This window comes from Zonotrichia leucophrys, chromosome 5 (genome assembly GCF_028769735.1).
Source record: "Zonotrichia leucophrys gambelii isolate GWCS_2022_RI chromosome 5, RI_Zleu_2.0, whole genome shotgun sequence".
Lineage (NCBI taxonomy): Eukaryota > Metazoa > Chordata > Aves > Passeriformes > Passerellidae > Zonotrichia > Zonotrichia leucophrys.
In genome coordinates, this window is record NC_088175.1 from 31,289,623 (window position 1) to 31,315,457 (window position 25,835).

Here is a 25,835-nt window from a genome sequence, read left to right on the forward strand (position 1 = left end):
GCCCAGCGTCGCTCTCGCCGGCCCACGACGGCCGCGTCCCTCCGCGGGGAGCGGAAGAGGCGCGGCCAGCGCGGCGGCCTCCGTACGGCGGGATGGCGGCGGCGCCGCGTTCCGGGGGGCGGCGGCGGCCCGGAGCCGTCCTGCTGCGGCTGCTGGCGGTGCTGCTGCTGGCGGGCACGGCGGGCGCCGGGCAGCGCTCCAAATGGCGGCTGCCGGTGCTCCTGGTGAGTGCGGGGAGCGGGGCCGGGCCCGCCGCCGCCGGGCCGGTCGGTGTGGCGACGGTCGGGGCGAACGTGTGCGGGCGGGAGGCCGTGGCTGCTCCGCGCGTCTTCCTCGGGCGGCACGGCTGCCCTCGGGCGCGTCTCGCCCAGGCCGCGCCTCTGTGGAGCCTGAGCCTGAGCCGGAGCTGGTGCGGGGGCTCGGGGCCGTGGCTGCCTCCTGCCTCGCTGCCGGGCTTGAGCCCTCTCGGCGGGTCGGCGGTGGCGGCAGGGGAGAGAAGGCTTGTGCGGGGAATAATCCGATGGGCGGCGGAGGGAGAGCCGCCCCTGTGAGGCCCGTGGGGAAGGAGGGAGTGTCGTGCCCGGCCTCGGTGGGCCCTGTGCGGGGGAGGCCGCCCTGCGCCCCCCGTGCGGCCGGGCTGGCGGCCCGCACTGCCGGGCAGCGCCGGGGCCTGGCCTCGGGGAAGCTGGGCCGCTGCAGTGCTGGACCGAGAGAGATGTGGGCCTTAGGGCAGGTGGAGGGATTCCGGCACTTCTCATAAACCCTGCCTGCTTGAATTTGCATGGAGGAAAGCTGTTTTGCCTCAAATTCGGTCGGACTTTATCAGGCAGTGAGAGTACTATGTACTTTATGTGAAGCTTTTGAGCCTCAGGAACAAAACTGAAGGATCACGGTGAATGCTCCTATTGGTTCTTAGAACAAAGTTTTTTTTTGTTGGATGGTCCAGACCATCTCATCAGCAAGAAAATGGTAATCATTTCAACAGATATCAGCGTGAAGTTGATTCCACTTGCGGATCAAAAAACCCCAAGCCTCTTAAACCGTCTTCAAGAGTATGTTGGAGGGTGGTGAAGCGTGACTGGAAAGTCCAGTAAGACTGGCTCCAGATTTGACATTTGCTTTCACTACTGTATTGACTTAAAACTCAAAATGGAAGATTATGTTTACTTAAGCTCATGACATTAAGCCTGATGCCAAAAGATGTATGTATTTTTCATCTATTAGTAGCTCTATAAACTATTATACTTATATAATTTATTAGCTAACTTCAGTACTTCTCCTACCCTGTTAGGTTAGACAAAGACATTCCTGGAATCCTACTATGATCTTGCTTCTTCAGTGAACTCAGGACATTTCACTTTCCCACGTATTTAGGGATAAGCAGCGTGGGGCTAGAAGCAAGGGGGAGGCTCCAGTAGGGGGTCAAACCAAGAGGGAATTTACTTCATTTACTGTCCTTCTAATTGGGGATTCTTGTCAATTATGCTGATTTGCTAAAGTTAGAAAAGTGCTGAAGCCCTACATCATGTGTGCGCTCCACCATAAGTGCACCTGGAGCACTGTCAATAATGGTAACTGCTTTTTATCATTTCTAACTTGTTTGGCTTGTGATTTTAGGGCTGATAAGGTGTCAAACCCACTAATACCTCTTCCTCTTTTGTGCCTTTGCAGGGGAAGAAGTTTAGCTTTGGGAAGATTCTCTTCAGCAACACCACCATTTTCCTGAGATGTAAGTGGTTACAAGGAATTAACCTGCTCTCTCTGCTTTTTGATGCCCCTCCTGTTTTTAACATTTGGAACTCAAAACACTGTGAAGTGTTAAACTGCACTGGCCCCAGAGACAGCTAATCTAGCACTGCATGAAAGCCACAGCTCTGATATGGTTGAGTCTGTTAACAGCCTTGGAGCTTCCCAGTTGTGATCTGCTTAGGTTGTAGCAGAAATGAATGGCTCTATTCATGCTCTTTGTGGAGAGGGCAAGATGGGCAATGGGAGCACCACTTGGTTTCATATGGTGGGTAACCGTGTGTGGGGTGTGCTGCGCTGTGCTGTGAGATGTGCTTTTCCTATCTAAGATTGTTAAATGTCTGAGAGATCTGGTGCCAGCTGGACAGGGGCTATTTGTATGCTGATGAGAATACAGAAGGCAATGTTTTTTGAAGCCTTGTTCCTTATTAGCTGAGTGCTTCTGGGTGTTGGAAGGGAATGTTGCACACTGCAGCAGAGCTCTCCTGAGAGGTGTTTTCTCCTGATCCCAGTGCGTGATTGGGATCATCGAGTTTGTTCTGTCGAGCAAACATGTTGGCAGCCTTCTGATTTCTTCTGTGTATTGCTCTTTGCTGATCTGGCCAGGTCTATGGGTTATGTAGGTTTCTGGTCCAAGGAAAGTTTCTGTGAAATACCCTCTTGCCTGTGAACATGAGGACAGCATCTAGATGGCAGTAAGATGTTATAGAAGTGACTAGTTGATTTAGAAAAGTGTGAAATCTTTTTTGAACACTTTAAGTGGTTGTTTGCACCAGTTTTTACCATGAGGGAAGGCTGTTTAGTCTCTGTACTTGTGGTTTTTCAGGTTTAATTTCCAATACATGCCCTTCTTGGGACAGTTTTTCAAGGAGAGTTTGTTGAAGTGCCTCTCTTGATCCCACATGAATCTGAAACAGGAGGGTAGAATTTGAGTGGTTATTAGAGAAGGTGCATCACTTCTGTGTTAGGGCTTTCCCACTTGACAAGTTAACTGACCCACTGAAGTTTGCATCTTGCAGTGAGACAATTGCAAGTGTACAGCTGCAGGATCAAAATTAGAAATCTGCTGCTTGGGAAGAGGAGTGGGGGTTGAAAGGGTATTTTGGTGCTTTGGTAGGTTTTAGGCTTTCTTGTCTAAAGTTTAATATAAATAGTGTATTGTAGTGACATGGCATCTAAGATACAGGTCTCTGAAGTGATGTGTGTGGTAAATCTACTTGTGCCAAAAAAACAGAGGGGTGGAGCTGAGGCATAGGAAAAAATTATTTGTTGTAGGGCAGATCTGTCACTAAGAATTGGACCACCCGCCTCCTGATGTGGAATTGAATTACACTGTACTTTTAACCTTTAAACAGGCATTAAGCCTTAAAATTCTTTAGTGAAGACACCTGTTTTACATATCGGTGTGATTAAAAGATTGACGTGAACTTGAAAAATGAAAGAGGAAGGAACAAAGGCTGGGAACTTATTTTTTCAGACTAGATGAAACTTAAACTGCATCTGATGCTGGGAAGCTTCAACTTTGTGATTTTTTTTTTTTTTCTGCCCATGCTTGTGTGGAAACTATTCTCTTTTTGTTTCCTGTCTCTTGCCTCGATGTGTGATGTTTGTGAGGACAAAATGACCGTTCTTGCCAAACATGATTGCTCATGGCCTGTTTATGGTTTTCCTGAGCACCTGCATCTCTTTTTCTCCTTTTTTTCCCCTCTTCTTGATTTTTGTTTTTTTTTTTTTTTTTAATCTGTATGGCACATTGGTGTCTGATGCTTTCTGCTTCTGTTTGGGAAGATTGCTGCTGGCATGCAGTGTTGTCAATAATGAATTTATTTTTATCTAGTTTTTTGAAGTGTTGTTCTAGAAGGCATTTAATTTCTTGTATAGGATCATGATAGAAATCCTGTTCTCTGTAAATGAGTACAAAGACTGCATTCAAGCTGAATATTATTGGCTTTTGTTTGAAGGCTGAGGAACTTAAATTTCCATATTGCTGAATTCAGTAAATGCCATGGATAATTTTTCTGAAGTACTTCCTTTTTAAAGTTTCTGTAATTTTGATGTTTGCAGAAATTGCAGATTGTTCTAGTGACCTATTTTACCTCTGTGGGTGCTGCTGCTGAATATGTAGTTCCCTATTTATTTTTCACAGAGAAAAAGTATTTAAAAGGGGTTTTTGAATCTTATTTTATGCTAGCACTTTTTTTGAGATACTCCTCGTTTGGTCAGTTTTATTAGAAAAGCCTGTGTCAACAAAGAATTTGGCATCTGCCCATGTCACTGCAGTGCTTTAGTTTCCTTATTGTGCCCTCTGCAACATCTAGGGCAATGTGGAACATATATACCTTGTTTTCATGCTTACCAGAAGGTGTAATAAAGAAACTCCTTTTTTTTAGTGATTTTGCTTAATTTTTTGGTATTAAAAATGTGCTTTAGTACTCACGAGGTATAAAGTGGGATTAGTCAATTAATACCTGGTGGCAGGGTTTTCCTTCTAATTGCTTTTTCTGCCTGGTCAGTATGGAAACATTCCTTAGAAGTGTACATGTAAGAAAGTTGTGGATGCCTCCTCTGATATGAATGTTGCCTGTAAAGTTGTAGGAACTTCTTAGCCACTGCAAGTATCTGTTAACTCAAAAGAGTTTTGCCATTTGCTGACTGGGGAAACACAAATGTAATAATCTGAATAGCTCTTCTGAGACTCTGAATAGTCACTGCTCATTTTATGTAAGGGTTGAGCTTGTCTTCTTAATGTCAAATTCTCTTCATTGGGCTTTAGTTTAAGAATGAGATTTGAAACACAAAACCCCCACACAACCTTTCCTGGCTAGGGAGAAAGTCTTGTGTTTCACTTTTCATGCGTGTTGTTACTAAAGTAAATCACAGAGGAAAGGTGTCTTACTGCTGTTTCAGGTAGCATTGCAGCTTAGACAGCATGGGCCAGTGTGTAGATACCTTGTGTGTCTTTTGGGAGGCTGGTTGTCGACTGGCACTATCTTACCTTCATTTCCTTGGTGATGGCATGGTGGTATATTTAAATTATATGTGGAAATGGCTTAGCATTATCCTGTTCCTAGCTTTCTCTGCCTGTTACATGTGCTCCTGTCTCTGAAAGGGAGGCCCTTTTTGTGTATTGGAGTCACTGCTGTTCTCCTCATTTGGTATTTGCAGTTGCAGAAATATCCTTGATTGTCTTCAGAACAAAAAGTTTCCAAATGATCTTCAGCTCTTTAATAGAATTGTATAATGCTATAATGGAATTCTGTTCACATGCTTCTTTCTTTCACTGAACAGTAATGAATTACTTGAGGAAAATATTCTATTGTTTTGCTTTCAGCTTCATGTTTAAAATTTAATTATGTTGGTTTTGCACAGAATGGGAGAAGAAACCTGGAAACCTGGAAGGCAGATGGTGTCTTACATATCTCATGTTTGATTTTTTTTTGTTTGTTTGTTTGTTTTCTTAGTTGAAGGAGATGAAAAAGCTTGTGACGCCTCCCAGGGTTTCAATGTGACTTGGTACTTAAGATACTCTGACTGCTACAATGAAGTCTTCAACTTTGGGGTAAGAATTCCATGGGAAAACGTAAGTTACGGTTTTTAGAGGTAAGCAGGTTTTGGAAGGAGGGGGTTAGAGATGTCTCTCTTGCATCCACGTTGTGATTTGGGCCTGAAAGACACATTCTTCCATTGGAAGATAACAAATTTATGGAATAGAATGGAAATTATCCGCAACTTGCTGCAATTGCTGACTTTTTTGCGTTTTGGATCAGGTGGAAATGTTTATCAAAATTGTTTTAAGCCAAGAACCTAAGTGAATGCAGTGACTCTAAAATGAGTGAGTTTATGGTATATGAAAATATTTGCAGGAATGCTTAATGACAGTGAATAGAAAAAATTGAATATTTACATATTAAGTCTAAATTCTGTTCTTTATGGCAAGCATTAGCAATTTGTGCAAAATGTATAATGTTTCTAGCTAATGTGGTAGAACATGGTTGTGCTTTCTGTGGTTAATGTTTTTCCATGTTTACTTAAATTATTAATTATGCTGTAACTACTAATCTAACACAGGACTGAGTCTTCACTCTTTAAAATGATAATACAGAGTTTGTTTGTGTAGACTGAAGTTTATTTTTTCTGCTACATCTCTACTTTTTAATTCTTACTCGAAGCCTGTATACCATCATTTCTATAGTCTTGTGTAGTTTTGATGCCTTTATTCTACTAAATTTGATTCAAGAGTGTGTGCAGAGCGAAACTACGAAGCTTTCCAGGTCTTGTAGCTGTGTACTGCAATAAACCATTTGAAGTACTTGGTGCTAACCTAAGTTCCACTCTGTTTGTCAGGATGAACAAGCAGATACCTATTTTGGGACTACAGCTGAAGAGCATCCGGGTTGGTCAGGATACTATGCCACTGCTTCTCTCCTTTTTCCAAACTGCTCTGAGCTCTTCAGGCCTCAGGTATGGGTAGAAACCTCAGAGTTTGCTCTGCTGTCTTATACAATATATAGAGAGGGTGGTAATTCCTGGTAGATCTGTTGGCATCTTGTGTAAGTACCACTGTAGGATGGGAGGTACTTCTTTTTATCTGTTTATGACAACCAAGCTGTGATGATGAGTTCTTAATTTTCCTTCACTTCTGGCTTGCTCTTCAATGGTTTGCTCATGGTAGCGAGAAAACCTCAACCAAATCCTGTAGAATTATGTACAGAACAATGTTCTTTTAGTTTGTGGTTTTGTATTCTGAATTTGTTTCATGTACAGGAGGCTACTGCTAGTTGATTAGAAGTGGCAGCAGAGTAAAAATCCCACTAAACTTGAATCAATAAAGGACTGGCATTTATTAGTCAAATAATGAAATGAGTTTTGAAAAATGAATTACTTTAGCACTCATGGAGTAGTAGTGCTAGAATATGTTGGAAAAAAATCAAGTAAAAGCAACAAGACAATGCAAAATTAGCATGGGGAAGTAATGTGCAGACATCAGCTCTACACCAGCTGTGTATCAGCAGACTGATGATAATACCAGTGTAATTTGCTGTCTTTATTTAATGGTATACTTAAGAATTGAAGGCAAATTACGGAGTGTTCCATCTGTGCTCAGCCATTCCTCACGTAGACAAAAGATTATGGATAGAAAATACTGGGAAGTGTCTCATAACTATTGAAGCTAGTGTTGTGGGTTGCTTTTTGGTATTTTTGGTTGTTTGGGTTTTTTAATTAAGAAAAAAGACTAATGCCTAAATATGGCTTTTAATAATCTATTTGCATGCCTCTAATTCCTTTGATGTGTGAAGATGGCTTGAAAGGTTTTCAAAAGGAAAAAAAATCAATGATGCATGCTTTTACTGTTTTTACTTGGTTTTGTAGAAGAGATCTTGTGAGTTCACCTGTGTAACGTGGATTTGGGCATCCTAACTAAACATACTTGTGAAAATCTTTAAGGTTTTAAAAATCTTTAAGTTTTTCTCCAATGTCTCTGGAAAGTCTGTGGAATTCTTAACAATATATTCTTGTCAGATACTAATTTCTGAAGTTTCGCAGCGATTTCTTCTCTAAATGTTCAGCCTTGTCCTTGAGGTGTAGCAGTTTCACTAGATTTTGAGTCACCATAGTTAGGAGAGTTAGAAAAAATTTAATCTCTAATAGGCACTCACTCATCCAGGGACTTACCTTTGCATAGATTAAGGCAGAAATCTCAAAACCCTGTATCTGTTTGTGGTGAATTAATCATGTGATGGGCATACACAACTGATTCATGTTTCAAAAAGAAAATGAACTTCTTACTATCATGTCTGGTTTCTAAAACTAGATGCCTGTTATTTGAGGGGAGGAAAAGTAACTCTCAAATTACAAAACATTAAGTATTCAAGACTTCTTGCACAAATGGACTATTGTTTGATTTAGAAAAATGAAAGCTCTCCAATACAACTGTTTAAAGAATTATGAAGTTTGTTGGAAGCTGTTCTGATAATGTCATGTTAATGTGTGAAGTGCCTGTAAATGTTAAAGTGCCTATTAAGTGTCTATAAATTATTTACCTGTTTTATATCTTGCAGATTTTCTATAAAGAATTTGTTCGTCCAGAGCCTCTCTCACCTGAGAAACAAGAGGTAATTTTCCTTTCCTTCTAATGATGCAGCTTAGTCATGGAAAAGGTAGTTTTGGCATATTTACTTGTTCATTTTTCTGTGTTTTTTTTTTTCTCCCTAAGGGCTTAAAAGATAAGAAGGAGAGTGCAGGAAATCACACAATGGTGACAGATAAAACTGTATGTATACTGAATTTAGGCATGGCTTGTCATTCAGCAGTCTTATTTTGGTTTTGTTTGCTTTTTTAAAATTTATATTTCTTTGTGTAAGAACTTGATGGTAGCATATTCTATGGTTTTTTGACACCTGGAATTTTTTAGCTTGAAACTAGGTAGTGCTGGGAAAACAGAAAACAGAGTAATTGCTTCTTCTGTAAGTGAAATACAGAACTGATACAATTCCAACCAATGGTATAAATTAAAAAATAAAATTCTTTTTCCATTCTAATTTAAAATAGTAATTTAAATTATCTTCTTTAAATGATGACTAATTCTTACAGAATACATTTGGTTTTGTCTTCAGTCAGTTTTTTTTCAGAGACGTTATACTTAACAAGTTTGCTGATTACTTCATAGTATTTTTATTTTATATTATATTACTAGGAACATTTCTCAAAATAACTTCAACTTTAATGTCCTGGATGCCAAGAAAGAAAATGTATTTTACTCCTTGTGTACATAAGGGGCCATTTATTGTAAAGCTGAAACATAAGTAGATGCGTACAGTTATGAAGTAAAGAATCAATGCAGCAAGAAAAGGTGGCATTTTAAAGGCAAAATTTGTGTATATAAATTTACCCATTTTCTTTCAAGTTTACTGCATTTCTAAGTTTTGTGTTTTTATGAATATTAGCATAAACTTTTTTTTAATATATATAATATTCTATTTGCTTTGCATCTTGCAGTCAAGAGGTTTCTTAAAAGAAATGCGTGCTCTTGATACTGACTTTCTCTTGGAGAGGCCTTTATAAAAAAAATCTTTATTGCAGTTCTGGAGTAGTCATGGGAGTGGCATACATGTAGATAATCTAAGTTTTAACTTTAAAGCTCTTAGTAAATAGTGCGACTTCTGAGAGATCTAGAGCTTCTTCACTTGTGGAGTTAACAGTTCTGTGTGCTGGAGCTGCAAGATACCTCTGATTTGATGTATGGTGCAAATATTTATCTGGACAAGGTTCCTCTGTTAGTTCACTGGCAAGATTTGAGCTTTGCAAGTATGAGAGCTGTTGCAGGGACTGTAGTAGTAGTGTCCATAGGAAATGGCTACTATGGAAATCTTTTACAGCTAAGCTACTTCTGTATTATGCTGTAGAATTCAGCCTTCACCAGGGAGATGAGTTCTGTAGCTCTGCAGTTCCCAAGCAATTGACTTCAGCAGGAATCTCTGTGGTGGTCCTAATGCTTCTGTAGTGAAAAAAGTGTGATGCTTTCTTGAATTCTTTGTAGTTTTTGCAGTACCTTTGAGTACTTTTGCAGTAAGCCAGTGTTAGATTTGCAGAAAAAGTCCTGATCATCTCCGAAGTCTTTGAGGATTCTTCATGAATCAAACAACTAAATTTTAAGTGTGATGTCTAATAAGTACCTTTAAAATTCCCATATCAGATAATTATTAACAAGTTTTAGGTCTTGGAAGAGATGAAATTTGTATTTACATGAAGCTACCACTCATATATGGCCAGTCTACTTCTGTCTTTTCCTTGTCTCCTTGACTGTGCACTGTTTATGTGGAGCTGTTTTATTTTCAGGCAATGAATGCTGTTATCAAAACTTGGCGAGATGGGCCGTATATATTTATTGTGCAAATTGTACAAACTGCAAAGGATTCTGCTGCCAGGCTTAAAAGAACTGAAAAAACAACACCTTCCTCATATGAGAGCAAGCCTTTTACAAGTAAGATAGCTCTTTACAGAGTCAACTGAAAATACAGCACTATTTTATGTATTCCCAGTCAAAGTATTCTAAGGTGCTCTTAGCATATACTGTATGGTTTAATTTCATAAGACACTGTCTTTCACTTCACATAGGTAGGGTATTACTACTGCTCATTTAAGAAGAGAGGTAATTGCTTCTCTCTTGAAGATCCTGAGACTGTTCTGTCAGTTTACTGATAGAACTCAGGAAACGTCAGTCCCGAGCATTTCAATTTTGAGGCTTGGTTTTTTTTGTTTCAGAAGTGTGCAGACCAATACAGTGATCTATACTAATAAGTCAAAAATTAAGAGTATAAAGATTATAATTATCACAATTATTATTGTATTCTATTTAACAGTGCATTGATAACCTATTCAAACTTCAGAGAAATTGAAAAATCCCCTTAAGAAGTGAACATACATGTGTTTCTGAATTTTTCCTGTTAGACATGCATGTCCAGCAAAAATTACTTTTAAGTACTGCTATGAGTTACTTAGTAATGGCATGTGTAATTTTAAGCTGCATGCTTTTTGGCTGAGTATGTCATGAGTCTTAGGTTCATTAAAGTGCAAGTTAGATTTTAAAGGCCATGTGAAGATGTGGAATTTCTTTACACTTAAGTGAAAGTCAATTAAGTCCTGGCTTCCTCCTTTTGGTGCTTGTTTGATTTTGTAATTGGATTGTCTTTTGACAGTGACAGTAGAACTGAAGGGGCCATATGAGTATCTTTCCCTTGCAGACTACCCTCTGATGATTGTAAGTAAACCAGCTTTTCTTTGATCTATAAAATTATCAGTTGATTTGAATGTCAATTAAATACACTGCTGTCATACTTCTGGAAACACAGAGCTAGTTTCTCAGGAGCAAAAGTTACTTAGCCAAGGGTGTTTTTTGGTTTGATGGGCTTTTTTTGTTTGTTTGGCTTTTATTTTTGTAATTAGTACAGGATAGGGGAGATAGACGGAGATTTCAGTTCCTTGCAGGTGCTGCCAATGTTGTCCTTCTCTGGATTGTTTGAATTAATGGTTGTTAATTTTATGTTCCTGAAGTTATCAGTATTATTAGCTCTAAACTGACAAGTTTTACTGGTGCTGTTTTTCTCCTTAGCTCATGTCTTAGAAAATCTGCTATTCTGTGCTTTTGTTTGCAGCTACCCTTTCATTTGTCACTGCCTTCTTTGTTCTTTTATAGCTTAATCTCGCTTCCTCCACCAGCTGTTTGACACCCCATGAGGAGGTCTTTAACACTGCTTAGCAGTGAAAGCATAATTGAGCTACCAAGAGCTAATCCCCGTTTTATTCAAAGGAGTTATTGACTTGGTTTCTAGTTTCTTCTGTTGAGAAGGCTAAACAATGAAGGAACTTAAAATGTTTATGTAGTGAAGACAGACTTTAGCTGGGGATCAATAGCAAGTAAGGTCTCTAGCTTGACTCTATTGGCAAGAGCAGCCTGTCAATAGAGGAGCCTGGCAGCATTTCTGAAACACACATTTTACTTCCTGGAGAAGCAAAAAGCCTCCAGCAGCCCTATTGAAATGTAATTCATCAGTGAAAATATCCCATGTGACAGGACCAGAAAAGAATCTGTATCTTTAAATGTTTTCTCAACACAGCATCTGCATGTGAGCTATCTTGCCTAGGTTCTTAGCATTTGAACTGGATGAAATGGTCAGGTGTGAAAATGTGTAAGGATCAGTAAGCTATTCTCCTAAGGAAGGTGTTTTCAGTTTGTGAAAGTTTTGGTGGATTGTGCAGCTAAGAAATTAAGTGTTTGCTTGGTTTTCTAAAAAAAAAATCTTACTTCTGAAAGAGGACACTGCTTGATTATTAAGCACTGTCCTGTGCTAACTACTTCCTGCTATTCACTTAATGTCTTATTCTCTCCTTATTCCTCTTTTTGCCTTTCTTTGGTATGATGAGAAAATTCAGCATTGAGTAACATTGTCAAGCTTATTGTTTGCTGTATGAGACACACCATGAAACGTTCTTCTGAAGCAAGTAACACTGAACCAAAACTGAATCAAAAATCACAAAATCTTAATATCTAAATGAATATCTGGATTTCTTTGTCAGCTGCAGGTTTTTTGCTGGCCTAAAACTTGGTAAAAAGCTGAGTTTGCTGGAAATCAGCTTTTGAGAAAAGTTGTCAAATTATTTCAACACAGGGCATGCAAGCATTGGTTGCTCATCTCTGTTCTATGGAATGGTGTCTAAAGGTGGTCTGTGAGTTTATTTGCAGAGTTCTGTAAATGTATGATGAAGTTATTAATAGAAGAATACATGAGAACGAATAGAGTTTCTAGTACTTGATGATTTGCTTGAATTCTTACCTTTTGGAATCTGGTAGAATGTATCTTCCTTGGAAAAAATTGCCAGACTATTCTTCAAGGGAGAAATTGCGCAGAAATTCAGTTACTCTCATTCCCTTTGTTGGTAGTGAGAAATTAGACTCTCACTGTTAAAGAGTCCAGAGAAGACAAATGAAACAATGCTTGTCTATTTAAAAACTTCCAAAGTTGCTATGCTAGGGGAGAAAATAGAGTTGTCTTACAGCTGTGGAATGGAAGCAAGGATATTATTTTTCTGGGTCTAAAGTTCCTGTGTCTTTCTTCTTTTTGTGCAATAGTTTTTCATGGTGATGTGCATTGTGTACGTATTCTTTGGGGTTCTGTGGCTTGCGTGGTCAGCCTGTTACTGGCGGGATCTCCTGAGGATCCAGTTCTGGATTGGTGCTGTTATCTTCTTGGGAATGCTGGAGAAAGCCGTTTTCTATGCCGAGTTCCAGAACATCCGCTACACGGGCGAGTCCGGTAGGTGGCAGCTGCCTTGTGCAGGATGATTGAGGGGACAGCACTAACGGCTTATGCTAAATTGGGGTGGCACATACATGTTAACTATATGGTTACTTGAGGATTGTTTCAAAACAAAGAACAGGGAACTAGAGTTTCTGTATTTTTGTATGTTGTAAACATGGTGCTCTGTGTTCTTCTAATGCTAAAATGCTGTTGCTTTCTCTGACTCCTGAGAGTAGTGTCTTAGGTATATAGAATGCTACATTCTGTTGTTGCAGTGGTGGTTTTAAGTTTAAAATAGGACTTGCTCAGTGTAGCTTGTAATTAATTTCTCACAATTGGTAGAGACCTTGGAAAGATGCTCCGAAACTCCTTGTTCAACATGACAGCATTGTGGATACCTTAGTATTCGTCCCATAGCCTCATAATCCATATTAAGAGATTCCCTTTACCTAAAACTCTTTTATTTGGGTTTTTAGTTTTCAGACTGGATGCATACAAATGAAACACTGCAAGTAAAATATCATTATGATTTTGCTAATTTGCCATACCCATGGTGCAGAAAGTTTTGTTGGTTGACTTGTTTGGAAGAGTATCCAGGCTGGATGTAAAATTTTTCTGTAGCTTTTTTTTAATGCTAAGTGACCTATCTTTTTTGAAAGCTAACTCCAGATGTAGATAATAAAAAGACTATGCACTTCATTAGCCTACTTTTATGTCTGCTCTCATACTATAATTGCATGCAGTAGTTTATAAAACAGAAATTGCATTTTAATGCCCTGTCTTTCTCCTCTTTGCTTTTGGTAGTTCAAGGAGCAGTAATACTGGCGGAACTTCTTTCTGCTGTGAAGCGCTCCTTGGCTCGAACTTTGGTCATCATAGTCAGCCTGGGATATGGGATAGTCAAGTGAGTAATTCTGTTACAGGCTTTTTGTGATCTGTTTAAAAGGGTTTTCACTATTGGTTTTTAAGAATTTAGGGCAGTATTCATCTCCCTGTACTTTGCTTGTTTAAAGGTAAGTGCTTTAGTTAAGTGCTCTGAAGATCTAGACTTCTTCTGTAGTAAGCAGAGACAGTTCCATACTGTGATTACTCTTCTTTCCATCTACTTCTGTGTGCTACTGTAGGGTGATTTTCTGAGTCATTACTGAGATGCTCTACTGACTGGAATGGGAAATTTATGGGCCTGCCTTCTGAGAGAGAGGAAGCTTATAAAAATGGGGTAGGGTCAAGAACCATTGATAGGGGAGGGGATCTGCCTCAGTAAGATTGGGGCTCATTTGTCTATCCACAGCTGTATTCAATGGTATAAACGCATGCTAGGTGGCAGTGGGAAGTTTTGGCAAGTGTGGGTTTGCTGGGGACACTGGTGAGGAATTGGGATGAGACTAATTGAAATGGTCATAAAAAGCTAAACAGGTTAACTAAGAAACAGGACTGTTGCGTGTCTCTCCCTTAGTCACATCACACCCAAGACAAAATGAATAGTAAGTTTCAAGGACCATAATAATATTTCTGGGTCTAGATGTGGCTTGTTACAAGGACCTTTTATTCATATGCTTCATACCTTATGTTTAGATTCAAGTTGACATGACTTTACTTTTTGGTTTCCACTTAATCTGAATTTCATGTTGTTTCCTACAGACCTCGCCTTGGAGTGACTCTTCACAAAGTAGTTATGGCTGGAGCCCTTTATCTGTTATTTTCTGGCATGGAAGGTGTTCTTAGAGTCACAGGGGTCAGTAACAACTGCTTGAATTTTCCCATATGCCACAAACATATTGGCTGTATGTACTTGTGTGAACAGCTACTTTCCCTCCCCCTCCCCAACAACCAAACCAAATTCCCACTGCTCCAGTTTTGGAGGCTGTGCCTGGGGAAGTGTGTGTGAGTGGTGATGCTACTGGATTCGTTAAGTGCCTCTTGGGATGTAGATTTCTGTTATTCTGGTTTTGGTTTAAAGTATTTAACCTGTCGTATATTTGATACTTTTCCAGTTTTTCTATGACACTGTGGCTCTGATAGCAAACTTGGCCCTGTCCATGATTGATGCCTGTATTATTTTGTGGATATCCTTTTAAAAGCTGCAGAATGTGTGACCTTGCTCATAGCTTATTATTTCTGTCTTGTCCTTGAAAGGAATAAAAGGTGATTTGCTTGTTTCTGTTAGGACTTTGATAAGTTTATGATGTACATGCAAAGGCAAGTTTTGCCTTTTTAGTCAAACTCATGGTTGCCAATGGAGCTTTCAGTTCATCCATGGATAGTGTACAAGATCTAATTACTGCACCTCTAACAAGCTGGTTGCTAATTTTCTGTAATGGAGATGGCCAGAGCAATTAATCACAGCAGCTGCCTCAGCAGAGACTCCTTTTAACAGTGCTAGATTGACTTAATCTGGAAAACTGTTTCTTGCCTTGCTGGTGGAGAACTGTCAGTGTGGTATTGTCAGTTCCTCTCTGTACATTGGACAAAACTCTTGGTTTAAGCCCTCTGTTTCTGTAGCAAAACTTGGAAGTGTTGTGGTGGCATACTGTTGGTTTCTCATAAAACAGCCTGACCCTTCTTACTTCTCTACTTTGTTTTCTTTTCAGTTTGTTCTTATTGGCTCTCTCTTTGTCTCCAGGCCCAGAATGATCTTGCCTCCTTGGCTTTTATTCCCCTGGCTTTCCTAGATACTGCCCTGTGCTGGTGGATATCCTTCACTGTTTTACCTGATGGGTTGTGTTTTCTTTTGAATTTGTTTTTTTTTTTTTTTTTTGAGTCTTTTCTTGGCTGAACTTTTTTTTTAAGTAAGATCTAAGTGTATATTTTTTTGTACTTCTGGTAAAGGTTATAGAAGTTCTATAATTGAGTGTTCAGGTAAGCCTCTGCTGTTTTTGCTGAACTGGTTGTGCCTGTGTAAAGCTGCTCCAAAATGTATTCTGTCTGCTATCAGTCTCTCATTGTTGAGTATGAAAGTATTTTGCCCTAGTGTATAGCATGTCATGGCACCAGAGCAGTAGCCTTTGAAGAAAGGAATCAGTTTATGTTTTAGGGAGAAGGTTGCTTATCAACATCAAACCTAAAAGTCTCTGTAAAATTCGAACTGGTCTTGAAGTCAAGTGACAAAATGAGGCAGTGTTTATTTTTTGGTGTCTTGATGTGTTCATTTTAAGCAACCATAATCTTGTGTGACTTTAGCAATTGACATCAAATGCTGAAGTTGTGTATGGCAAAATCCCTCTAAAGTGTTCTTAGCTAAAGTCGATCACAAAAAATGTTTAAAATGTGAATAGCTGACTGCCCAGCTGTGACAGCCACAGTTTTCCCCTATCATGATGTCTCTCCTAACCACTTGTTTGGTCACTGTGGAAATAAAGAAAAAAAAAAAAAAGTGAAGGCACCCGTATGCATTAAATAGATCTTAACTATTTTCTGGTTTCTGGTTTAGATTTTCATTTTCATTTATCAAAAGCACAGCCAACTCTTTCCTGAGGGAAAAGGCCATAGTCCAAAATAGAGGTTTGGATACCATCTTTGTGTGACAAGAGTTACAGGTGTAGATGATTAAATAACATGAAAAGGACAGATTTTGCTCTCTTGAGACCTTTGTCGTAGCATAAATCTTCTACTGAGAATAGTCTAAATTTTTGGAGGGTTAAGTGTGTGATTGAGAGAGTTGTTGATATAAAGTTTGTGTCCCCCTAAGTTTGTGACTAGCTTGTCCCTTCAGAGAATTTTCCTTGACTTTCCATACATATTCATCAGCTTAACTCAGACAATGAAGCTGCTAAAACTTCGAAGGAATGTTGTGAAACTCTCTTTGTATCGGCACTTCACCAACACACTCATCTTAGCAGTAGCAGGTAAGCAGAAAATTTTTCCAGTTAAGTAAAAGCACTTTTCATTTCCATATAGGGCTTGATTTGCACATTTTAAGTTTGGTGGCCTTTCTGTAAGTACAGTCAAAATTTTTGGTATCTCTAACACTTGACCCATTTCTAAAAGTGGGTCTTTGCCTAGTGTTATGTCGATATTTCAGAGATTGTGGATTATTAGTCTTGATGTTAACAAGATCAGTAGTTCTATGCAGCTCCTCTAACCAAGCACTTTTGTCCCACTTCAAGCTGCCAGGGCCAAAAGTTTATTACTATCTTATACTGTTAACTTCACAGAGATACTTTTTGCCAAAATTGTGATACTGATGTATGCGATGGGGTTTTAAGATGTCTGAAGATCAGAGTGATTCTTAGAAAAACTGTATTCTTAGTTTTTTAGCATAATGCCCTCTCTGTTCTGGAAGAATACAGATTGAGTTTCTTTTTCCATTTATATGTGATCAACTGAATTTCAAGAATAAATTTGTTGGTACTTCCAGGTTATCTGCTATAAATACAATGAACAGAAAAGTTTAAAGACTGTGCTTTTTTATTTAAACAAACAATCAAAAAGTACATTCCTTTTGAAAATTGGCTCTGATGAAACCCCTTTCAGCACCTGGTTCTTGGTCATCTTAAAATACTTTAGTGGAGGAAAGTCTTTTCTAAAACTGTGGTAAGAGCATGGTTGGCCTGTTGGAACTGTTACGGGTCAGGATCTGAATGCTTAAGGCATTCAAGCAGATCAGATTGTTCAGTTACTTCAGGGGTAAGGTCAGCTTTACTTGTCAAGTGATAATGAAACCATGGTTTGAATGCTAGATGAAAGTGATATAAGAATAATAAATAGTAGTTAGGAGTTGGTTGAATACTCTTTATTTGATTTATGCCTTGTGTCTGTAAAGAAACATGAGTAAAATATACTGGTCTATGCCTAAATTTCTAAGGTCAGTGCAATAGATCCATTTCTTGTTTTCCAAAACTATTAAATTGCATTTCAAGACTTGAGGTCTTTGATCTTTGCTTGGGAAACACGGTCCTGTTAGTTGGGTATTTGGATTGATATCTTTTGTAGTAATAAGCAGCTTGTTTGTTTGAATATTGCAGCATCTATTGTATTCATCATCTGGACAACCATGAAGTTCAGGCTGGTGGACTGTCAGTCGGTGAGTTTCTATTAAATGTTTTCTACAATTGCTGCCTCTTGATAAGTTTATATTTGGCAGTGAGATTGCCACAAAGCACCACAGGCTAAAAGTATCACTTTTATGGGTAATGGGCCTCTTTGACAGATGCCTATAGTTCATCCTTGGAAAGAGATGAGGACATGACCTTTCTTGCTTCACAACATCTTTCATTTGTGCTGGTTTTCTTGACAGGACTGGCAAGAGCTATGGGTGGATGATGCCATCTGGCGTTTATTGTTTTCAATGATCCTTTTTGTCATCATGATTCTGTGGAGACCATCTGCTAACAACCAAAGGTTCAGCTTTTCTTACCTCTTTCTAAAAATCCTGGGTTGTAGGAATGGTTGTTTATTCAAAGAGTACTGGTGGATGATTTTTAGTTGCTGTCCATTGATCAATAAGAATACTAAGCAGTGTTTGTAGGGAAAGGTAAACCTAGAGAAGTTACATACATAAAATCCAGTCTGTTCACGGTGCTCAGCTTATTCCAAAAGAAGTAACTTAAGCATTGTTTTAAAGACTGACACTAAACATAATCAGTGAGGTTCACAGAATAATCAAGCCATGTATGTGTTGGAGTAATGGATCTCTTGGGAGACAAGAGATGGAATACTAAGGTAGCTTTCATTCTTTCACTTCTTTCACTATTCTTTCACATAGGTTTGCTTTCTCACCACTGTCAGAAGAGGAGGATGATGATGAGCAGAAAGAGCCAATGCTAAAGGAAAGCTTTGGTAGGAGAAAAAAAATTTTCCACTCAATTTCGGTGTTGAAGGCAGTTCTGTGGAGGAAGGTGTCTTGCTCTCTGGCAAAAATTGCCATTGATACGCAGAATTCTAGAGGAAACACTGGCTTTATGTTTAGTGTTTACATCACCTGTTTAATTCTGGGATTTTCTCTTGACACTGAAAACACTGCTACTGCTGTGGTTGCTTTGCCCTGTCCAGTGGGCTTTGTTTCATTAAATATGTCATGTCTTAGGTTTTAATCCAGTTGTGATGACAAGCATCTCTTGGATATTATTGCTAGGCAGAGGTTTAGTGTGCAGTTCTCTTTTAAAATCCCATTTAAGAATTTTCATTTATTATCTCTTGTCTCAACTGTGAAATCTTCTTCATTCTTTACATTAGGGCTTAGCATAGGAATGTCCAGTGTAAATGTAGGAGTGAATATGTTTATTCATGAAATTGTCTTTTGTAGCACCTCTCTTTGTAAGCTGTGTGAAAGGTAGGGCTACATGCCTACTGCTGTCTGTCCACAAATCGGTTATGCTGGGGTATATCAGTGCTGTTTGGCTTGTTTAGGAGCTGAGGAGAAGTATGTAATCCATTTGGTGCATTTGGCAAACCAGCACTATATGGCTGCCTGCCAGGCCACATTGCTTCTCAGCTTTTAAGGCAACCAGGTGGCTGGTGAGCAGTCAGTAGGTAAAGTAAACTTGAGGAACTGCCTGTGTCTCAGAATGGCTGAGGCTGAAAGGGACCTCTAGAGGTCATTCTGTCCAAGCCTCCTGCTCAAGCAGGATCACCCAGAACACATTGCCCTGGGCTGTGTCCGGATGGCTTTTGAGTATCTTCTAGAGTGGAGATTCCACAGCCTCTCTGGGAACTATGTCTGAGTTCTATGCTGCTGATGTCTGGCTTAAATAAACGTACTAGAAGTTTATATTTCCTAGGTAAAATTGTAAAATTCGGTAAAAACTTTTCCATCTGTCAGGAAAAAATACTGCAAGCCTTTCAAAGGGGAAGCAGTTGAAATCATTAGCTTGTCTAATTGTGTCTCTCTGACTGAGGTGAAATATCCTGAATGAACACTCAACACTTTCATGTACAGTCTATGAACAATTATAATTCAGTTGCCCCAATCTTTTTTCTTTTTTTGGCTTCAGAGGGAATGAAAATGAGAAGTACAAAGCAAGAACCAAATGGGAATGTAAAAGCAAACAAAATTGTGAGTATGACCTCTGTACTTCAAAGAATATAAGACTCATCTCTTCTTTGTTAACTTTTTGGTTTGCCTTGGAGTGTGAGTGAGCCAAAGTATCATAAGTTAACACAGTACTGCTGAAAAGAAAATAAATACAGGTTTCTCGTGAGATTTCCTGTAAATACGATGGGAACGCAAGAATTCAGTGTGTTCTTCAGCAATGTTTCCATAATTCACTGTAGAGAGAACTGTCCAATACAATTTTCTGATAGTGATTAATGTATTATTTTAACAAATCTGTCAGTCTGAGAGGGAGGCTGAGACATATTTTAAATAAATTGCCCTCTGATTTTGAGATTGGTGATTCATTACATGAGTGGGGTGATGTATATATTTTTATCTACATACCTAAATACTTTGGAGGACTTGCATTTTTTTCTTTGTGGCTATAAGCAAGATGTTTTCACATTTATATAGGAGGCCTAAAATATGTCTTGGACTCTTTCCATAGAATTTGTGCATAAATTTAAAAGTGGAAAGTACCTGTAGGAATTCATTATAATAGCAATCATATTTTTGTCATTAGCATTGTTTTCTCAAGAGTTGGTTGCAGCTGTATACTATTTACCTGAGGATAGATAAGATGAAACTTTTCTGTTTTGCAAGGGGGTGGTGTTGAGGACTGTTACAGAGTTCACAGCAAGTGGGTGGGTTTCTCTTTACTTTTTTTTTTTTTATCCTTGAAATGTGTTTTCTGTAATCCAGAAATCAAACTGAATGAGGGTTTTTTTGTTTGTGTTTCTATTTAATTTTTTAACTGACATTAAAATACCTTTTTTTTTATCAAGTAAGTTGAAAAGAAATAGGCTTGAAATGACATCATTGTGGAAAAACTGACTTTTGTTTTCTGTTTAATTTCTGTGATTGTAGCAAGAGGATGACCTGAAATGGGTAGAGGAGAATGTTCCTTCATCAGTGACAGATGTGTGAGTATTTCTGTAGTCTCAATAGAGGCAGGTTCCTTTCCCATAGGAATACATGAGGATGCCTTATCACTTGTATGCTGCACTTCCATGGGCAGAGGTTGGGTGCAGCCTCTGATCCCTTGTATGGAGTCTGCAGGGGTTGCACACAGGCTGGCTTAAGGAGCAGTCTCTTGGTGTGTGAAACCATAGACTGGTCTGCATTTTACTGAAGTTAAATCAATATACATAAATCCAGAAAACAAAGAACAAACAAACCCTTTCTTGTGCTCTGAGAAGACCTTTGAGTATCTTGCTGAATATAAATCATAGAATAATGTAATCCAGTTTTCAGCTTTATCTGGAACATGTGATGTGATTTTTGTGCTTGTGGTAATGTAGTCAGCTATGTACACTGTCTATATCTCTTCTGCTTTTAATAACTTTTACATGCTAGAAGTGTCAGTGCCTGTGTCCACATTTTCCATAACAAAACTGAAGTTCATAGATCTGTGTATTTACAAATTTGAACAGGTAATTTTGGCAGAGGATCTGGATTGAAGTACAAAACTTTGCTTGAACTTAGGTAAAAAAAAGAAATTAGGTGAAGTTTTAAGAGGAAGAAAAGTGCATTTTCTCAATTGAATTTGGTTTACCCAGTTCTAGTACTTATTTTTTGAAGGCTGATAGGATTCCTTAAACAAAAAAGGACTAGACTGGTATAAAGTAGGAGAGGGTAATCTGAGGTAATTTGAGGTAATCTGTTGCAGGTTTTTCTGTTTCTGAGAGTGTGATCAGGGTTGCGAAGAGCCAAGATCCCAATAAATGGGAGATCTATTGTAGCTGGAAAGGCTGAAGTTCCAGTGGAACTTGTTTGACTTCTGGGACATGTTTTTATAACATGGTCCCATATTGTAAATGTCTTCAGTGCAGTTCAGCAGTGTTCCTGTATGAGTGAAGCAGCTTATTTCATGGCAACTTGAAAATTGTTCACTTGTTAATGAGAACGATAATACAAAAGCATAAAAACTGTGAAGGTCACTGAGGATACTCCTTGGGCTCTTCCTTTTTTGTCTGTCTTTCTCTAATTTCTTATAAATTGAAAGGTCTGTCTTCATTGTTTCTTTTCTGTGCCCTAAAAACATAAGGTTGAAAATGGTTGTCAGTATGCTCTTAGTATGTGCTCTAATTATTTTAACTTCTTTTTCCCCCCACTGCAGGGCTCTTCCAGCTCTTCTGGATTCAGATGAGGTCAGTAAAGAAATCTTCAGTTCAAATTAGTCTTCTGACATGCCAGGGGAGTCATGAGTCAGTTGATAAGGTCTTGGCTTATCAGAACTGGACTCTGCTCATGTCAGCACAACAGTAAAATACTACAAGAGGGGAAGGATAGTGGAAACAGCCACAATACAACTTCTTAAAGTACAAATGTGTTTTAAAATAAGTGGTGTATCTGCGATGTAAGTTGGACTCCTAACTTAAAATGCATATGAGTGTTGTTTGTGTGAATGTGCATGTTCTGAATAATGTAAATCTACTGGGGAAAATTACAAGACTGGGTATTTTATTTTCTAGGAAAGAATGATTACCCACTTTGAAAGGTCCAAAATGGAATGAAGAAGTAGCTTTTTGCTCTTGGAAGTGGAGACACCTCTTTTAAAGTTGCTTGGTGGAGCAAGTGCATCCTGCTGATTTGTCTCTTGATCTCAGCCTTGAAAGTTTGATGCTTTAATGTCATGGAGGGTGTCTTGCTGTGGAGGAAGTTCACAGGGACATTATAAAACTTCTGGAAATTTGAATTTAAAGTTGCTGCAAGTTTGGATTTTTAAGCAATTGACATGTGTACTATTCCAGCACCTTCTGTAACTTTTCAAATATTTAATCTGTGAAACTAAAATTCCTAATGTCTGCTTGAGGAGTTTATATTTCGATGTTACAATTGACACTTAGAGATGAACTGCCTCTACCTGTTTGGGGGGAGGGTGGGGACAGATAGAAATAAGCACTGAAGAAACAACAGACCCATTTTCTGGTAGATAACAGCTGCTGTTGTATGTCATGTGGTCAACATGCATGAAAGAGTTTTAGGGAGAAGCTCCTGTTGATGAAGAAAATGAAGATGCCAGAAAGGAAATATTTGGAAAAGTTACAGTGATATGAGTTTTTAACAAAATCAAGTGCAATTTTATTCATAACACTGTGTATGAAAGATTTTCTATTTTAAATGCCATTGACCTGTAGGTAGCAGCTGCCTAGAGCTAACACTCGCTGTTGTGGCACATCTCATTGCCGGCAATGTGGTGGATGCCTGGAAAAACGATTTGCCCCTGCCTTTCATGTGTTGCATGATTTAATTTTAAAAAATACCCCAACAAATAAAACAACAAAAGCAAACATCACCAGAACCACTCCTGCAGTGCTCCACAAGTGCTTGACTACATGTTAAGCAGATATTAACTATATGTTTCAGCAGAACTCTTCTCCCCTTGCGTGTAACATCTCCCACCAAGAAGCTGGTACTCCTCTGTGAGAAGATGGCGAGCACTGCCTGCCTTACTTGAAAGAGGATTTATGGGGAATCCACGGTGCTGGGATAGTTCTGTTCCCAGTGTCTGTTTAGAATTGCTTCCTATGTAAGTGATTTGATGCTGGGCTTTCCTGTCCCAACTGGTCCCTGTGGCCAAGAGGTACTCTGAGATCACTGTGTTTCAGTCGAAGTTGCAGGTTTCTGTTCTATATAATTGCATTTTGTTTCTCCTTTTTAAATGAAGAAGAGCTTTTGGACAATGTTCCGGTTTTTGCTTGGCTGCAACAGCTGAAGTTGCAATAACTTCCTCATGGAAACCTGTTGTGGACTGTATGACAAAAGCTCTAATTTGGGTTCACAACCTTTAGAACTGATGATTAGGAGGCAAGCAGCAGCTGGATATCTAGGAAGCAGATGTGGCTGCTGCTGGAATGGCATAGAGCATCAGGTTTTCTGGGTCTTCTCATAGCTATGTCAGCAGAGGTGAACATGTGCTTGTACTTCATTCATTCCACTGTAAGGTCTGGTAGCTTAGCTGCAGCTCCTCTTTATCAGCAATTCAAGCTGAACATGGCACTTTACAGTAGCTGGGGCACAAGGACACAGCATCTTCTGCTAGCTGTGTTGTGGGAAAGGCACAGGAAAAAAAAAGTGTGGCTATAGCACCTCACTGCTTCTGCAAGAGTTGCTGGAGCTCTTCTACCATCCTCTTCAGGCCACAGATAGAATCTTTAATTAGAAAACACTTCTAATTTGCCCTGCCTAATTGATATAGATGAAAAAGGTATTTACCCCCGTGTCCTTTTGGGGAGAGGAAATTTTTTTGTGAAATAAAGCTACACAAAGCTTGCTATTTAAATTTTTTGTTTTGTTTTGTTTTCATTTTTAAAGAAATCCTGTTGGTTTGGGTTGTTTGGTTTTTTTGAAACAAATAGGTAAAAATGTTCTCTACTAGAAGCACAAAAGTTTGTATGTACTATTTAATAAAGGCTAGGCAAAGAGTAGAAAGGCTCACATTGTGTCCTTCCAGTTTCTTACTCCTGCTTCTCTCACATGAAGTGTTACCACCTTCACAAATCTGCCTGATTTTAGCTCTTTAGTCCATGGTATATATAATGCAGTTAGTCTCAACTTTTTAAGTTCTCAGTTCTTTTTAAGATTGAAAATGAAGTCTGTCATTGAAAAGCTAATGGAAAGAGGGCAAATCATGAATTTCTGAAAAAAAAAGGTAAAAGAACCAACCAGTTTCCCTAATTGTATTAATAGTTCAATTATTAATTTAAATTCTAAAATAAACATAGTAGCAGTGTGGCCCTTCCAGCCTTTGACTTCAGTGGTCTTAAGCAGTCCTTGCTGCCTTCTACTCTTCCATTCTTTTACTCACTTCCAGCAGTATTTAAAGTTGTCCTGAATTTCCCAGGGAGCTTGTTGACCCCTTAGTTAGCCATTTTTGGTTTTTCACTTGTTTAGCAAAGCTTGTGTTGTTGGAAAGGAGCATCTGCTTCCTAGCCCAGAGCAGGCGTGTGCTGGAACTTGGGTGCAGTCCTTGGGAGCAGCTGTGTGAGAGCCCGGCTCCCAGAGCCGGTGTGGGCTGGGGCCTGGCAGTGCAGGAGAGATGGCAGCGCGTGAGCTGTGGCTGAGGAGCAGAGGCTGGGCTTGCAGGCTGCAGCAGCGAGGCCTCTCCCTCAGCAGCATGTTTGGTCAAGTGGGTTGGTTGTCCTTAAGGATCTTTGCCTCTTCTGAAACCTGACGTGTTGGCTCCCTGACTTGGAAAAACTTGGGAAAGCTTCAGTGAGCTAGCTTGCTAGAATGCTTGAAACCAGAAATCCTGCAGGTTGTTACCTTTAATTATGTTGGCAGGGAAGACAACTCAAATCTATACTCCTTTCAAAAACAAACCATGCAAGCTGTTCTGAAGGATTGATGAGCTGGAGGGAGAAATGATCTGAGATCTGCAAAAGTTCTTCAAGAAGCTGTTAGTAGTAAGAAAATGTCTGGCAGGAGTATTTTAGAGTTTATTTATTTTAGAGTACTTGTTTCTGATTAGTTCTGTGAGGATTTGTTTGCTTATTTGTGAGAAGTAGCTGTTGGGATTGTAGCATATACCATACAGAAAACTGGAAACACAGTGAAGAAGATGATGTTGACCAGCTTTTTGTTAGGGTGACAAGATGTCCCTGTTAGGAACTCCAAAGGAGGGACTGAGTAAGAGATCACATGCCCTGGTAAAGAAATGCCAGAGGCTTGATAGGCACCCACTGAGTCAGGATCATAAGACCTAGGGAAGGTTATGTTTATCTTATTCTGCAGATGTAGGGTGTGTGAGTTTGTGGGCTTTATTTATCCTCATGTTCACTGTATATGGCATTTTAGTTGTATGCTACATTGTAAGTCTGAAGAGGGTAATGCTTCACAAATAATTTGCTCTCTGGACTACAAACATGTGAAGTCTTTCTTAGCCAGTGTTACTGATACATTTCATTTCACTAATTGGTGCCATGTCCCTTTTCCTTTTGTGGGATCCTTGGTTAAAAAAGACAGCTATATGCCTGAGCCATAAGACCTTTGGAAATCTGTAGTTTTGCTATCCGTGAGGAGGGATCTGACTTAGCACAGTTTTGTGCTAAGCACAAAATGTTCATTCCCGAGGAGGAAAGAAGTTGGATGCAAGAATGCCATGCTTGTTCTCCCATTCCTGTGCTTTGATTTTCCAGCACAGAGCATCCTCAGTCCCTGTTTTCTAAAAGTGGTCTCTGTTGGTAAAGATGCTTGTAGAATTTAGTACCATGTGCTTTTTGAGTTCGGTTTAGTTAGTTTAGTTTCTAGGTCAGTGA

General features: G+C 39.3%; 1 protein-coding gene across 2 annotated transcripts; it reads left to right on the forward strand.

The window, feature by feature from the left end:
• The first annotated feature begins 26 nt into the window (after window positions 1-26).
• TMEM87A (transmembrane protein 87A) lies at window positions 27-24,012 on the forward strand. Of its 2 annotated transcripts, none has more exons than XM_064713888.1 (20): window positions 27-224; window positions 1,672-1,729; window positions 5,208-5,305; window positions 6,091-6,207; window positions 7,806-7,859; window positions 7,961-8,017; window positions 9,583-9,727; window positions 10,443-10,504; window positions 12,374-12,557; window positions 13,347-13,446; window positions 14,184-14,277; window positions 14,537-14,608; window positions 16,279-16,387; window positions 17,507-17,565; window positions 17,779-17,882; window positions 18,247-18,320; window positions 19,475-19,536; window positions 20,443-20,498; window positions 21,695-21,725; window positions 22,050-24,012. In XM_064713888.1, exons 1-20 carry the CDS (start codon window positions 93-95, stop codon window positions 22,089-22,091), a joined length of 1,710 nt encoding a protein of 569 aa, XP_064569958.1. In that variant the 5' UTR covers window positions 27-92; the 3' UTR covers window positions 22,092-24,012. The 2 variants fall into 2 exon arrangements, with proteins under 2 accessions (XP_064569958.1, XP_064569959.1); XM_064713889.1 differs by lacking the exon at window positions 14,537-14,608 and adding an exon at window positions 15,166-15,234 and having other exon boundaries at window positions 31-224.
• Window positions 24,013-25,835: the final 1,823 nt, after the last annotated feature.